The sequence below is a fragment of the Morchella sextelata genome, assembly GCF_020137385.1.
Source record: "Morchella sextelata strain SCLS chromosome Unknown scls_8, whole genome shotgun sequence".
Lineage (NCBI taxonomy): Eukaryota > Fungi > Ascomycota > Pezizomycetes > Pezizales > Morchellaceae > Morchella > Morchella sextelata.
Window position 1 is genome coordinate 116708 of NW_025408623.1, and position 17167 is coordinate 133874.

Here is a 17167-nt window from a genome sequence, read left to right on the forward strand (position 1 = left end):
CAGTTCCACCGCTTTGTCTTTAGGTCCAGGAGTCTTCTGAGGTCCGGAGGAGCTCGCAGCTTCTCTTTTCCTCTTAGGCTGCTGGTCCTTCTGAGCAGGAGGATCCTTCTTGGTCCGAGGGGACGCTTTCTCGGCTGCCATCCCTTGGTACCTCTCATGTGTGTGCCCTAACTCTCTAAGAGCAGCTATCCGCTCCATCAAGGACTTTGGCTTGGGATTGAAAAGAGCCCAACTCATGCCTAGGTCCGCAAGGAGGGAATTGTTGATCTTATCATCCACCAACTGACCCTCATAGCCAGTCTTCCACATCAGCTGAATAATAGTATTCAGGAAGAGATCTATTCCTCCTCGGGCTGTGTGGGTAAGGGTGTTCCATTGGGCTACAGCATCATCTCGAGAGATGGTTTCACCGAAGGCTGCTCTAAAAGCATCCACAAATGAATCCCAGCGCTTCCATCTCAAATCCAAAGTCACCGGCATTCCAGCAAGGCGGTTGGCGGAGGCTTGATCAATTGAGTTGTGGTATGCCTCATACCATCTGATCGCTGCCTCTCCTTCCATCAAGTTGCCTGCATATCGGATTTTAACCTCCTCAGAGGTAAATGACAGGCTCTCAATGGAGAACACATTCTCACATTGCCGGATGAAGGTCTCCACTTGCTCTGCCTTGCCCTAAAACTTGGAGGGTGGTGGTGCCTTTGGTTCTCGAGCTCTGGTGGAAGTAGAAGGGTGAGAGGTGGCCGGAGGTTGATACTGCTGGGACATAATAGCAAACAAATCTTTCTGTTGTTTCTCCAACTTCTTCTTAAGGTATCTCTGCCAGCCTTTTCTATTACCACCTTCTGGTTCCGAGTCTGAACTATCAGAACTGTCGGAATCACCTGGAGGGGGAGCGCGGGCCGCCGGAGGTGGAGGGTTCTGGTTTCCACCGCTTCCACCCTGCACATCAGCTGGCGGGGGAGCGGCGAACTGAGCAGGAGGGGCCACAGGTGCCACTGGTGCCGGATTGCTGGCCAATGGTGAGGTTGCTGCTGGTTGAGCGGCCCCAGACATGGTGAACCTTCCCGGGTTCCTGGCTAGCGGACTGGGAGGTCCTCGGCCTGCACCTGAGAAGAACTCTCCTTCATAGTCAAAGGATCGGTCAGCTCCTCTAAGGAGTGGGTGTGATCCACCGAAGCGGCTAGGTGGTAAGGGTGAGGCTCCCACCGCTGGCTGTACAATAGGGATAACTCTCCTAGTGGATCTGACCGGAAATGCTGCAAAGGGACTGGTCCTCCGCTGCATTGTCCTGGTAGCTGTTCTGGAAGAGGACCTGGAGACTGGATTTAGTGCCGGAGTTGCTGGTCTGGCCACTACCAGTCTTCCTTCATCAAGGGCTCTCTGTATCTCGGCAACAAAGTCTGGTGGAGTAGCCGGGTTTGTCCACTCAATCTCCATGGCATCGGCATTCAGTTCATCTCTCTCCACATACTTCCGGAGTTCTTCCTGAACAGAGTTGACCTCCATCCTCATGTACTCAAGAGCTTCTGCCATCAGAGCGTTCTGTGCTGCCTGGTGCTCTTGTACAATGAGTAGGGCCTGACTGCCCCGGGTCAACTGATTCTGCAGGCTATGCTGGAGGTAGGTCTGGAGCTCTGTGAAGAACTGTTGGACCGAAATCTCATCGGTATCCTGCCAGGCAGGCTCACAGCCGGGAATGTAGGTCTGTAGAGCGGTCCTGGGCTTCTTGACAAGCTGTGTCTGCCCGGTGGCATCAAGCTGGAGGGGCACCGGCTGCCATTCAATCTGCAGGGGCGCATCCGGAGCGGGGAGGGCGGACATTTTGTATAGAGGAAGAAATAATCTGAAGGTGACTTGAGCCTTAAAGATTATCTGTAACGGGGGTCCTTTCTAAGAGAAATAGAATTGGATAGAATAGAGACGGCCGTGCAAGATAGACAATCAGGTTGCAGATTATTCAAAGATACTATCGCTAGAACTCAATAATCTTTAAGGGCTCTGCTACCGATAAGAACTTGGTTTTCTTTCTCATGAAGACTCGAGAGAACAGGACTGAAGGGCGAGAATGAACCTGAGTACTTATACTCCGAAGGTCTCTGTTCTCTGCTCCTAACTCCTTTACTAAGTTCCGGTGGTCCTTCCCTCAGTACCGGAAACAATACCACCGCTACCCCGCTTTTCTCTAAGCGTCAGCAGGTGTTTCCGATACCCAAGGCAACCACCCTTAGTCAAAGCCTTTGTAACACCTGCAGTCTTGGTTGCCACACAACCGAGGACCTGCATGAATGAGCGGCCGCTCAGGTGTAAGCTTAATCATTGCTGTAGAGCTTTCGCTTATTGTAGACTTCCCTAGCATAGTCCCTGTCCTTCGGCGGACTTACAATGCTCAGAGGATACAGTGGATCACCGGACAATCAGAGCTTCACTCTGGCCGGTCTTCTAGACACTGGCGAGGCATAGACTCGTCAGTCATTGCTCCCATGAATAGATCCCCTTCCTAGCGCCCGGAATGTAGTTACTCTAACAGCTGGTAGCTAACCACACTGCCGGTACTTGCATATCACCATGCAACTGGCTTCTAACAATAACTCTCAGCATGTAACCGGGCCCTGTGTGTACTCATACACCAGACAGTTGAAATGGCTCCGTTACAATTACTATATAATATTATTTCCTCTTCTTTACTCAAGAAGACCACCGTGCCACTGCTTCCCTTATCCTGTTGACCCTTACCAACGCTCGAATCTCTCAGGACCCCTATTGCAGCCTCCCCCACCGACCTCTACTACCTCCTTTGTACCCTGCGGAGTACTCGTTACTCACCCCCTTGAGATTACGTTGCATCGTCATCCATACCGTACAACATGTCCACCCCCGACCCACCTACATGGGTCCCACCCAATGATATAGAAAAATTTAAGCGGCAGTATGAGAACAATGCTGCTGCCTTATTCACCACATCACTGTCCTCATCCAACATATCCACCACGAGAGGGAAATCGCTCGTACACAACTCGCCACCGCCCGCAAAACCATCGACATGCTTGAAGAGCAGGTAGCCCAGATCAACCTCGATCTCAATGTCACTCGCGCTGCCCCCACCTCCACCGTCCCTGTCCCCATTGTCGCTGCTCCCCCACCTACTACCGTCTCCACCTTCAGGTTCGAAAAGTTTTCAGATCCTGAAAAATTTGATGGCACCCATACCAAGCTCCCCGGATTCACCATCCAACTCTGAATGAAACTTGAGGTCAACCATGATCGGTTCCGCAATGAGGCAGCAAAAGTTATATATGCCGTTAGCCGTTTGGCAGAAAGGGTCCCCGATCAGGTCATTCCACTCATTAATGGTAAGTCTGCTGCTCCCTTTGACTCCATCACCACCTTCATTGCCCACCTGAAAGCCTCGTTTGGAGACCTAGATCCCCGGGGTACCACTCGCGGCCAACTCGTCACCCTGAAGCAAGGCAAAAGAGACTTCGCCACCTATTACTCACAGTTCCTCTGTATTGTAACCTACTTAAACTACAACAAAGGAGCCAAGATTGACGTCCTGGCTGAAGGACTATCGGAAGATCTGAAGGACACCATGACATACTGGATAGACAGGACTAACATTATAGAAGCATACGCGACTATATTCATGACAATCGACAACCAGATTCGGAGCCGTAAGGCTAAACAACGGGCCATCCGTAACACGATGGGACAATTTACTGCCCGCGCCGCTGTTGCACACCCATCCCATACTGCCGGAGATCTCCCCCCAATGGATCTCTCCGTCCTCCAAACCTGTTCTGCTCAATGCCCTGCCGACGAACAACAATACACATTCGTCAATGGACAACGCAAGACCTCCACCACTGACCCCGCTATACCGCCGATTGCTAGTTCCGCCTCCTCCGATCGCTAGTTCCACCTCCTCCGATCGCTAGTTCCGCCTCCTCCGATCGGTAGTTCCACCTCCTCCGATCGCTAGTTCCACCTCCTCCGATCGCTAGTTCCTCCTCCTCCGATCGCTAGTTCCGCCTCCTCCGATCGCTAGTTCCGCCTCCTCCGATCGCTAGTTCGGCCTCCTCCGAGTCCGGTTTTCAGTAGTCCCAGGCCTGATCAATGGCTCCAGCCTGGGACCTCCTAATGTTTCTCCTTTGTATGTGTTTTCTATCTCTGGCTTCTCAGTACCTATCATCTGTGGAGGATAAATTGGATGGGGATCATTTTGTTGCTTGTTGTAAAATTGTAAACAATAAAATATCAATTCAAACCCACGCATTGATTGATACCGGTTCCTCCGGGTTCGCATTCATTGATGAAACATTCGTGCACCACAACAACATCTCATTACTCTCCCTGAAATCGCCCCGCACTCTTGATGTCATCGACGGACGGCCCATATCTTCCGCACAGATCACCCACTTGTGCTACATGCCACTGTCAATTGACTCCCACCATGAAACTATCCCCTTCTTTGTCACCAAACTCGGCTCCTACCCACTCGTACTCGGGATCCCTTGTCTTCAACTACACGATGCCACACTGCGGTTTAAAGACATTAGCATACTATTCGACTCCTAATACTGCAAGTGCAAGTGCAACTCCTCCATAAAACCCATTCCTATTAAAGGAATTGCACCACCAGCCCGCTTCCACCTCATCATTTCAGCTATCCTATGCCGCTTTGCTAGAAGAGACAAACTCCAAATCTTCAGTACAACTATAGAAGAAATCAACCAAGCCATGGGCAAGGCCCCCAAGGAAGACTGGAGAAACTGAGTCCCAATCCGGTACAAGAGGTTTCATAAGATGATGGACGAGAAGTTTGCTAATGAAATGCCAACACGCCATGCCTATGACCACAAGATACCGCACAAGGAAGGAAAAAAAACCCCGTTCGGACTCACTTTATAGTATGTCTCGTGAGTAACTCATCGTGCTCAAGCAATATATACAGGATAACCTTGAAAAGGGGTTCATACAGGTCAGCTCTTCCCCTGCTAATGCTCCCGTCCTATTCATTAAAAAGGTCCATGGAATACTCCGTCTTTGCGTCGATTATTATGTGTCATGGCCCAACCGCCCCCACCTGCTCTGCCGATGAGAAGGCTACGGAATCGGATTGTTAGGTGAAGGATTAGGATGGCTTCGGTTAGATTAGATATGTTGTGAAGGTGTTCGGAGGATACAGTAAGCGTTAGGCGCTTCGGGTTAGGTCGTAAGGAAAAGGATCGGGATCGGTTGTGGCATGTTATTATATTTGTTTGATATTTCTTTAAGTATGTTGGCGAGGATTAGTTATTAGGTTATTCTTTGGGGTTTATATTTGAGGCTTCGTTTCTGTTATTTGTAATTTCCTTCTTTCTTCTTTACGCAACGTTTTCATTTTGTTTGATAGTAAAATTTTATTCTGTTTCAATCGGTATTCAGGCCAGTCCCCTGTCCTGATCCTAGAACGTATCCAAGTCGATTCTTGCCTCGGTACCTGCCCATGTCCTTGGTATAGAACCCCGCCCCGTTAGATCACGGCCTTAATGAACCTACCGTAAAAAACCGCTATCCGCTGCTGCTTATCTGGGAAACTCTCGACCGAGTCTCCAAAGCCAAGTGGTATACTAAACTCGACATTCACCAAGGGTATAAGCTGATCTGAATAGCTGAGGGTGAGGAATGGAAAACAACCTTTCGTAAGCATTCCAAGCATTTCGAATATACTGTAATGCCTTTCGGCCTCACCAACGTGCCAACCACCTTCCAACATTTTATCAACGATTGTGTCCGTGACTACCTCGACATGTTCTGTACGGCTTACCTTGACGATATTCTCATCTATATTGACACCCTCGAAGAACATCAGGTACATGTCGAAAAAGTCCTGTAAGCCCTACAAAGAAACGGAGTACTGCTGAAACCAGAGAAATGCGAGTTTCATACACATAGTACCACCTACCTCGCCCTCATTATCGAAACCAAGGGCATTAAAATGGATCCAAAGAAAGTGGATACAGTGAAATACTGTACCGTCCTCAAAACAGTTAAGGATTTGCAAGCATTCCTAGGGCTCGCCAACATTTACTGCCGAGTCATATGTGGGTTCTCGGAACTGGCTTCTCCCCTTACCAGACTGACATGCAAGGATATATTGTTTGAATGGACATCCGAAGCCCAAGATACATTCAATGCCCTGAAGAAAGCCTTTACAACCGCTCTTATCCTCGCCAATTTTGACCCCAAGAAGGAAATTTCTGTGGAAACCGATGAATCTGACTACGTATCTGTCGATGTACTGTCCCAATACGATGATAATAGTACCCTTCAACCCGTCGCATACTTCTTAAAGAAGCACTCCCCTGCCGAATAAAACTGCAAGATTTATGACAAAGAATTACTGGCGATCATTCGATACTTTGAAAAGTGGCGACCGGAACTTGAAGGGGCTGCATACTCAATCGCCATCATATCCGATCATAAGAATCTCAAATACATTATGAGTACTAAACAACTCAACTAGAGACAAGCACGCTGGATGGAATACTTCTCACAGTTCAATTCTGTCATTAAGTAAAGTCTAGGGAAACAAGGAGGAAAACCGGACGCATTGACAAGGAGGTCAGAAGATCTCCCTAGAGAGGGGGATGAAAGGCAATTACATCAGAGTCAAGTCATATTGAAAAAGGAGAATCTTGAAGCAAAGCTAAGTTTATTGGTGGGTTCTTTGTCAAATGAACCCGCTGAAAAGAACGCCTCACTGAGTACACTATTTGATGAAGGATATAATGTTGACCCATTGCCACAAAGAATACTGGACATGCGGAACAAAGATGAATCACAATCAAAGGATATATTACTCGCTGAGTGCACTACGGTTGAAGGCCGATTGCTCTACCGAGATAGCATATATGTACTCTTGAAATAGTACGCTCAGCACATTTCATAGTATTGGAGGATTCTTATTTGTTATTATAAGTCACGGGTTTTTGACTCATTCTTTCCTTGGTATTTATTAGTCATGTATTTCTATTACTTATACGGTTATGATTCATTATGTTTTGTGTTACCTTTCTTTAGTATAAATATAGGGTATTTCCCCCTCTCTAGTTAGTTTGAATAACACGCTCAATTGCTACACTTCTCTACATACATTTCTCTAGGTTATCAGCCCGGAGACCATCTACGCTTAAAAAACACTCTAAACCATTTTTACTATCAAAGTACACTCTATCGTTTCACTTTAAACATGTCAAACAACAGCATAAAAATTCCTGCTTTACCATACATGCTGTCTGGCCAAGGCCACTTCACTGTTTGGAGGGACCTCGCTTGTCGCATGTTAAAAGTTTACGATTTGTGGAATCTAGTCAATGGTATGAGTAAGCGTCCTGCATTCACCACTACGGTTACAGCGGCACCACCTGCAGAACAACCAGCAGAAGGTGCAGCAGCAGCAACACCAGCAGAAGAGGACGAAGAAGAAACCACAGACAACGCCGAAGAAATTAGTGAATGGGATAAGAAAGATAACCTCGCGGTCGTCTTCCTTCAATCCAACATCGAATTTGAAGTCATCCTCACACTCACTCCGGCCGATACCGCTCACCACCTCTGGACTCAACTCGAGGACAGATTTGATCGGAAAACTGTATCTTCCCTCCACTCGCTTCATGCCAACGTTGTAACCCTACAGTATACGCCTGACAAAGGCATCAAGGAACATCTAACCCAGTTCAATACTCTTTGGTCATCCCTCCTCACTAGAACTAGTAACTCTACGGACAAAACTAAAGACCCACTCGGTTACCACCTCCACCAACTCGCATCAGTCTCAGAAGTGAAAGCATCCTTCCTACTTCTCTCACTCCGGCACGAATCCCTCAAATCAGTCGTTGACAACCTGCAAACTAAGCCCAATATCACCTTCGATGACGTCTATGAAAAGCAGTTGGATCTGGACTCACGGCGCAACAACGATGGACAAGCGACTGGAGAAGCCTACAACATCAGGCGAGGAAACCCAGGACACGGAAACAACAAAGTTGGTAAGGCACGGAACAACAAAAAGGACAAAAAGGATCTTACATGCACATGATGCACCAAGAACGGCGAATTTGCAAAAGGCCACATGCACAAAGACTGCCAGAAACTCAAAGCTTTCAGAGACAAAGAGAAGTCCGCTGCATCTGGCAATCTCAACGTCGCGTCCGGTACTGCATTTCACACAAAACTAGATCTTTCTTGGATTCCTGACCTCTCTGACCTCCCCGTACTCGAAGAAGCTGATGTATTTACTATGCCGGTTTCCTTCGACTTTACCACTTTCTCAGATACCTCGGATGTAACAATGGAAGACTACTTTAGCTTCGTTGAAGGACCTTCCACATCTGACAACAAGGCATGGATCTTTGACCCTGGTGCAACTAATCACATGACCGCAACTCAGGTTACCAACCCCTCACCTCACAGTGGAACAGTCACTGTTGGCGGCGGGCGAAAGCTACAGATAACCGGAATTAGAAATGTTACCATCAACAGATTACATGACCCTATCACTCTGCAGAATGTATTCTTAATCCCAGAACTCGGCAACACCAACCTAATGTCTTGGTCATGTATTGCCAAAAAAGGATTCACAATGACAGGGACTGAAAACGGCTTTACCATTTACAAACCAAACAGCAAGGAAATCATTGGGATCGCTAACGCAAATAGTACTGGTCTTTATATCTTTGAAACCAAGGAATTTTGCGCACATATCTCCATCGCTACCAGCTTCTATGACTGGCACCAACGACTCGAACATCTCCCCGCTTCCTCACTCTCACGGTTACGTAACATGGTCGCCGACCCAAAGTCTCTCCCCACAACAGGTTACATGGAAACATGCAACACATGCGAACTCGCTAAATCCACCAAATCACACCTCGCTCCCCTTACCGAACCACGATCCAAAGAACCACTAGAACTAATCCACTCAGATCTGAGCGGCAAGTTTTCCGCTCCTTCTCTTGGCGGTTTTAGTTACTATATTACTTTCATCGACGATTACTCCAGGTACACTCACCTCTACTTCCTTAAAAAGAAGTCAGATGCAGCAGCTGTCACACAACGGTACATCGCATACATGGAAAATCAATTGGACAAAACGGTTAAACGGTTCCGAAGCGACAATGGTGGCGAGTACATCTCCAATGACCTTCAACAATTCTTTGCCTCTAAAGGCATAAAGCATGAATTCACTGTACCCTACTCTCATGAGTCAAACGGAATAGCAGAACGCTTTAACAGAACAATAGCAACAATGGCACAATCTACCTTGCTCGACCACGATCTTCCATGGAATCTATGGGCAGAAGCAATCAATACAATGGTACACGTCAAGAATCGCCTCCCGCATAAAGCACTCCCGAACATGACACCATATGAAGCACTCACCGGCAAGAAACCCTTCATTGGGTATCTCCGATCCTTCGGTGAAACAATGTTCATTCACATACCTGTCGAAGCACGACCAGCTGGAACAAAGTTGGATGCTAGGGCAATTACAGGACAATTCTGTGGCTATGGAGACTCTGATAAAATCTGCCGTGTTTATATACCATCACAAAGGAAAGTAGTTCTCTCTCCTCATTTTAGGTTTAAAGGTCCGTCGATAGGGGAAGAAATCGAAACAATGAGAACCGACACACCCCCTAAACCAAAACAAATCGAGATCAAACAAGAACCTCTCTCACGTCCACCAACACCACCTGCAAAACTCTCAGGTTCCGATATCGAAGACTTGTTCAACCAACAAATGCTTCGAGAAACCATGGAACAAATTTCCAACGATGAATCAGAAGAAGAAGAAGAAGAAGAAGCCGCTCGTGAATGTACCCCGCATAATGATGTTGACACAAATACTGATCAACCGAGACGTAACCCACCACGAGAACGGAAACCTCCGGTCAGATACGGATACAATATTCAGCATGATACCACCATTGCAGAACCAACAAACTATCACCACGCGATCAATAGTCCTGACTCCGAAAAATGGCAAAAGGCTATGGAAGTTGAACTCGACTCACTCGCTAGGAATAATACATGGAATCTGGTTGACACACCAGATCACCGAAAATTGGTAGACTGCAAATGGGTATATAAAATCAAACTCTATCACGGGGACTATAGGCGATAGACTGTGGTGCCAAGGAATACAACCTAGGTAGTGACGTGGACGTGGACGTAGACGTAAAGGTATACTTTGACTATGGACTATGGGGTGGCTCTACCTGGTATGATAAACCGGTTGGAGCCCTATGACGTAGTGCGGACAAAGAATAGTATTCGTGGAATAAATACAGAGGTTGCGTAAAGAGGAAAGGAAAGAAAAGAAAACAGAAGAAAGCTGAAACAACACCCCTTTATATATCCAAACCTCAACCCACGATGACTCATCTTCTCGCGTAACAGAAACAGAAAGAACATAATAGAAACTCGCTTAACAAATCCCACACATACTACACAATCCCTCCTTTACATACTCTGACACTTCATATAGCCGAAACGTATAACTGCCGTTACAAACTCGGGCCCGATGGCAACCCCATTCGGTACAAAGCCCGACTTGTCGCAAAAGGTTTCTCACAGGTACCTGGTCAAGACTTTAATCAGACTTATGCCCCCGTCACCCGATATGAATCCATCAGACTACTCCTTGCTCGCTGCCTTCAAACCGGTGGCCAATGCGACCAGATGGACGTTACCAGCGCTTTCCTATACGGCGAACTCCAGGAAGAAATCTACATGAAATCTCCACCTGGCTACCCTACTCCTGGCAAAGCATGCAGGCTTATCAAATGCATCTACGGCCTTAAACAATCGTCTCGGGAATGGTATGCTCGTCTCTCCAAAACGCTAATCAAAATGAGATTCAGAAAAGCGGACTTCGACCCTTGTGCTTTTATTCACAAAACAGGGGAAGTTGTCATCGCTATCTACGTGGATGATATTCTCATCTTCTATTGGTCCGTTGAACGCAAAAACCGCGTCAGCCTCCAACTCCACGCAGAATTCGAAATGACGGAAACTGGTACAGCCAACTGGGCACTCGGTTTCCACTTGATCTACACTAAGACTGGCGTGATCCTATCACAGGAAGCCTATCTCAAGCGTGTACTCATCAAATACGGTTTCGATGAATCTAGACCCATGGCAACACCTATCGACAACAATGTTCACCTACAAAAGGGAACAGAAGCGGAGAAAATCGACGATCTAACTATCTATCAGTCGATAATCGGTTCATTAATGTATGCAGTAATCGGTACCAGACCGGACCTCGCCTACACCGTCACCATGCTCTCGCAATTTTCCTCCTGCCATACTAAAGCTCACCTGGCTGCAGTCAATCGCGTCCTTCGTTACCTCAAGGGTACCATCGATTGGTCACTCTTCTACGCAAAAACGCCACTCACTGCACTCATCGGCTTCAGTGACGCAAGCTATGCCTCTGACATCGACGATCGCCGCTCATTCACTGGCCACTGCTTTATGCTAGAGGAAGCTCTCATCTCCTGGCGCTCTTATAAGCAGCGCTCCATCGCCACCTCTACTACTGAGGCAGAATACATGGCTCTCTCGGATACTAGTCGACAACTGATCTGGTTAAGAAATGCGATACATGAGTTGGAACGGAAACCGAAACTTTCTTTTATTATTCGTGGCGATAATAATGGTTCTTTATCCTTGGTTAAGAATCCTGTCTTTCATAAAAGGTCTAAACTTATTGATGTGCATTTTCATTTTGTTCGGGAACGATACGAGGATAAATTGTTTGAGTTGGAATATATCTCTACAAACGAAAACGTGGCAGATTTACTTACAAAAGGATTGGATAAGGGCAAGCATGTTTTATTTTCTTCTACTATTCACTGTGGTTCACGAGGGGAAGTCTTGAAATAGTACGCTCAGCACATTTCATAGTATTGGAGGATTCTTATTTGTTATTATGAGTCACGGGTTTTTGACTCATTCTTTCCTTGGTATTTATTAGTCATGTATTTCTATTACTTATACGGTTATGATTCATTATGTTTTGTGTTACCTTTCTTTAGTATAAATATGGGGTATTTCCCCCTCTCTAGTTAGTTTGAATAACACGCTCAATTACTACACTTCTCTACATACATTTCTCTATGTACCTGACTACGACCCTCTTAAACTACGGATCCTCAAACTGTACTACAACGCTATATCCGCTGGACACCCTGGACGTGAAAAAACATTTGAACTCATTAGTCAAGACTACTACTGGCCCTTTATACGCAATTATCTTGCCCGCTATGTTCGAGATTTTCACACCTGTTAACGAAGTAAATCCAACACCCATGAAAAACTCAGTGTACTTCGATCTTTACTGATCCCCGAACAACCATGACAAGAGGTATCAATGAACTTCATTACTGGCCTACTGGAGAGTGAAGGGTACGATACAATCATGGCAATTGTTGACCGGTTAACAAAGATGCGACATCTTACACCCTACAATACCACCGTCAACTCTGAGAACTTCACACAGTTATACCTGCGAAATATATAGAAACTTTGCGGTCTACCCACACATGTCACCTCCGACCGCGGCACGCAATTTACAGCCAAATTCTGGAAAGCTCTCTGTAAATACCTCAGCATTGAAGCAAGAATGTCAACCGCTTTCCAACCGGAGACTGACGGTCAAACTGAAAGACTGAAAGCCGTAATGGAACAATACCTACATGGATACGTCTCATACCAACAGGATGATTGGGTAAAATAGCTCCATATGGCAGAATTCTCCATCAACAACTAGGTTTCCACATCCACTAAAGCTACACCATTCTTCGCGAACTATGGCTTCCACCCTCGGTTTACAGTAACGATTAAACCACTTGACAGGACCCAACTGAGCCTCAATGCTAGAGACTTCGCTTCAATGAAAGAGCTCTATGACCACCTACGTTCCAACACCCGCACAGCGCAAGACCAACAAGAACAAGCCGTTAATACCAAACAAATGCCGACCAGCGCTACGATGTCAACAATATGGTGTTTGTTTCAGCAAAAAATATCCGAACCACTGGTAACTCTCGAAAGTTAGATTGGAAGAAGCTGGAACCATTCCCTGTCAAAGAAATTATATCACCATATGCGTACCAAATCGACCTGCCCAGGAGCATGAAAATGCATCCAGTCTCCCATGTATCGCTGCTAGACTCCGCTGCGAATGATCCCATTCCTAGGCAAATCCAACCACCACTCTCATCTATCATCGTTGAACAGGAAGAGGAGTATGCGGTCGAAGAAGTCCTGAACTTACGGGAAACAAAAAATAACAGCATGCAATTTTTTGTTAAATAGACAAGCTACACCGACCCCACCTGAGAAGCCACCACATACGATGACAATACCACCACCGTTGATATTTTCCATACACGTTACCCCGATAAACCTGGACTGTTGGAAGAAAAGTTAAGGTTAAGGCTCGCAGGAGCTCGGTCTTGAAGGAAGTAGCTACTTTCATGGATCGATTAGTTAATACATTGGGTTACGAGGAGTTGGATTGGTCAGAAACATTCTATTGAGTTCTATCGGGTTCTGTCGGTCGCAAGGGTATGAGTCACTTTCGATTTGTTATCGCTGAGATTTCCTTGTGTATATTAGGAGGTTTTTGTCCTCGGTTCTGTTTTTATTTTATTTTTTCTTTTGATACTCAATGTCTTCTATACCTACGCTATCTATTACTATATAATATTATCTCCTCTTCTTTCCTCAAGAAGACCACCGCACTACCAATTCCCTTGTCCTGTTAAACCTTTACCAATGTTAGAGTCCCTCAGGACCCCTATTGCAGGCTCCCCCCACAGATCCCCACTAAATTCTTCGTACCTTACAGAATACTCGCTACGTGTCCCCTTGAGAGACACCCTAGTATATCAAAATAGAACCATTGGGGAAAGCTTTTCATGAGGCCTCTCAAAATTACTTCCTACCAGTTGCAAAAGTGTCCATTGATGAAATGATGATTCAATTTACCAGTCGATCTGTTCATAACGTAAAGATAAAGAGTTAGCCAATCAAGCAAAGATATAAACTTTTTGCTCTCTATTGGTATGAGTTTACATATTCTTTTCTTTACTATTCCAGGCTTAAGAAAATAGATGGGGTTAAGAAGCTGCTTGATTACTCGTTAACTTCCTCTGCGGTAATTCAACTTGCAAAGATACAACCTTACATTGAGTACCGTTTCAATATTTACATAGATAATCATTTTACCAACATACCTCTTCTCTCTTATTTACGATCTCTGGGTATCGGTGAGTGTCGAACTACTCGACCCGGTTCAAAATCATTTCCTTCTGTGTTTTGCCAGAAAGAAAAAAGGGAAAGGTATAAGACTCATCTGGAATACTTTGGAAGGAGAGATAGTTGATGATGTTTTTGTACTTATTTGGATGGATAATAATTATGTTCTTCTTCTTACTACTATCCACTGTGTTAGAGATTTGAATAATTATGTATTGGCTATCAGATGAAGACTTGGGGAATCAAGTACAAATGCTAAGATTGTGAGGCCTATATTCGGAGACAAAACTACCTGTTCACTACTTATTCCTATTATTATCAATATGTACAATTTCTTTATGGGGGCGTAGATATTGCTGATCAGAGACGGAGTTACTGGCCTACCCAGTTGATTGTGTCACGCAATTGGTTAACTTTGGTTTTTTGGTGTCTCGATACAATTATTATCAACGCTTTCCTTCTGTATCGGATCACTAATGTACAAGCAGGAGAGCTCGCAAAAACCTACTAGACCATCGGCAGTTTAGGGAAACGCTTTACCAACAACTCCTCGAAGCTAGTTCTTCCCCAGCAGCGGGTTCTTCCTCAGCAGCGGGTTCTTCCTCAGCAGCGGGTGTTGCTCAAAGCCTATCCAGGCGCAAAGTCAAAGAGTTACCTAAGATCAGATTAGAACCCGGAGATCATCAAAAGATCAAGCTACCTACTGATATAGGAAAGCGAGCCTACTGTGTTTACTGTCTATGGGTTCGTCAAAAGGCAAAGGAGTCCGGGAATCTGAGAGAATTTGGTACTCCTATTAGCGGGAACAAAGGAAAGCGGGCTGCGAACGGATTTGGTAAAAGAGCAAAACAGGCCCGGACATATTGTACACTTTGTAAAACCTCTATATGCGATGCTTTCTTTGATTTGTATCATAGGGAATAGTACAGCGCATGGTCGATTACCAGTGCCATAGTCATTGACATGTCGTTGCCAAACTACCTGAGACATCCGCCGAGCCCTTCTGGGTATTTCGGTCCCCAAGGAAAATGGTCAGCCTGCCAGACGAAGGGATAAGGGTACCCCCTATAAGAATAATCGCCCTATAAGGAGTGCGGTGTAGGGGCCCATTTGTTTTGTATAGTAAATTAAGGGTAAAGCGCTGTATTCTTGCTATAAGAATACCCTTATGACTTTGAGATTGTTTTTGGTGCTGTACCCTTGTAGAGAAATGAGGGTAAGGGGTTATTTTGGTGAAAATGGTCTGCTACAGAGGGCAAAATCCAACTCCCGTACGCAAAACACTGTGTTATATCATATCCGTTAAGTTTATAGGTTACATCCTACCCAACAGGCAGACTATTTTACCCCCAGAACTCTCGAAAATCTCGAAAACCGACCTAAGCCCGAACATAAACCCTAACCCTTATAAACCTATAAGGGTACCTGTCCTATAAGGGTACCATCTTACGGTGCCATCGTACCCTTATAGGGAGATCCGACTATAATACAATTAATTCAAATCCTGCTTACACCTCTTGATAACCTCCCTCTGGGTGACCAGATATCATTCGATAGGTGTTTGGTGGATCAGCTACTGTCTTAGACCAAACTGGAACGTTTCAAGATGTCCAATACCATCGACGTCACGGTAGTAGAACATACGCATCCGAATCAGAGACATTTGGAGATCGAAGTATTGAGCTTGCTTAGATGTGAGAGCTCACTCGAGCATAGGTTCAGTTAATGTCACAGGGCCCCTAGAGTACTGAGACTTGCTTGTGGTGCTTTGGAGTTTGGAAGGTCTCCTTCTGTATAAGATGGGTTGCGAGGCATCTTAAATTAATGAGTTGTCAATAGCGGGGAGGTCTCAGAAGACGTACACTTCATAGTCCCTTCACATTCCACCTGAATATTACTGATCCCCGGGCCCAGGTCAAGCAATCCAGAGCCTATATTTTTAGTCTCCTTATCACCCTCGGGTGCGGCGTAAAAGCTTCCCACAATCTCCATCCTTTTCGAAATTGGGTAGCGGCATTTGATCAGTTTAATCCTCGTCTCATAGTCCATCAACGGCAAATGTAAAATACTGAATATCCCGGCCCCATGAAAAGCGCGTAGCTTGGACACCGTAGACAGGGTGGATTCCTTTTTTGGCTTCGATTTTGAGAACAGAGCTTCGTGGTATTAGCGCGGCGAAGAACAGAGAGGGGGATGGCGGTTCGGAAAGAGTCGTGACCGGATATGCTATCATCTGTTATCACTGGCCGTGAGAAATCTTGATGTATGAAGGATGAAGAGCATACGCTAAAGGGGAGATTTTGAACGAACTCTTCTCGCAAGTCAAGCTTTAGGTACCCCAAACAAGTGCTTTCCTTGGCCATCGTAGTATTCCACCCCGAAATAGGCTTGTTGACCCATCGACGGACGTATCGTTCTCCAAAATCTCGAATCAGATCGTTTCCAGCCTTTTCATGCCCGTACCACCGGCGATGCAGAATGATATCTCGAAATTCGGCACCACCGCAATTAGGACCCTCGATTTCAGATGAAGATCGTAGAGTGTTCCAGCGGAGCGATGATGAGCTTTCGTAGGTACCTACATACATGTAGATACCCACCTACTCTAGATACATGTACCCAATATCTACTCTATCTGAGATAACACACCCCGCCTTCCACACACACATCATGCATGCTGATCGTTTTCCTGTTTCTCGTTCTGCCTCTCTTTTACGTAACCCAGATGGACCTATATCCGCTGCGCCTGTGTATGGAGAGTTTGCGGACCACTAAATGTGCATAGCTGCACCCAAGCTCCCGGTCCGGGCAGCATCCTGTCCGGGCGGAGACCGTCCAGTTAGAGTAGAGTAGC

General features: G+C 45.9%; 2 protein-coding genes across 2 annotated transcripts; both read left to right on the top strand.

The window, feature by feature from the left end:
• Positions 1 to 3238: 3238 nt before the first annotated feature.
• Positions 3239 to 3913, top strand: H6S33_012273 (uncharacterized protein; the record flags this gene model as incomplete). Its single annotated transcript, XM_044843915.1, has 1 exon — positions 3239 to 3913. One exon carries the CDS (start codon positions 3239 to 3241, stop codon positions 3911 to 3913), a length of 675 nt encoding a protein of 224 aa, XP_044694922.1.
• A 3318-nt stretch (positions 3914 to 7231) lies between these two features.
• Positions 7232 to 15415, top strand: H6S33_012274 (uncharacterized protein; the record flags this gene model as incomplete). Its single annotated transcript, XM_044843926.1, has 9 exons — positions 7232 to 8026; positions 8090 to 10126; positions 10162 to 10252; positions 10532 to 11880; positions 12572 to 12778; positions 12821 to 13009; positions 13036 to 13298; positions 14802 to 15148; positions 15300 to 15415. 9 exons carry the CDS (start codon positions 7232 to 7234, stop codon positions 15413 to 15415), a joined length of 5394 nt encoding a protein of 1797 aa, XP_044694923.1.
• Between the last annotated feature and the right edge of the window lie 1752 nt (positions 15416 to 17167).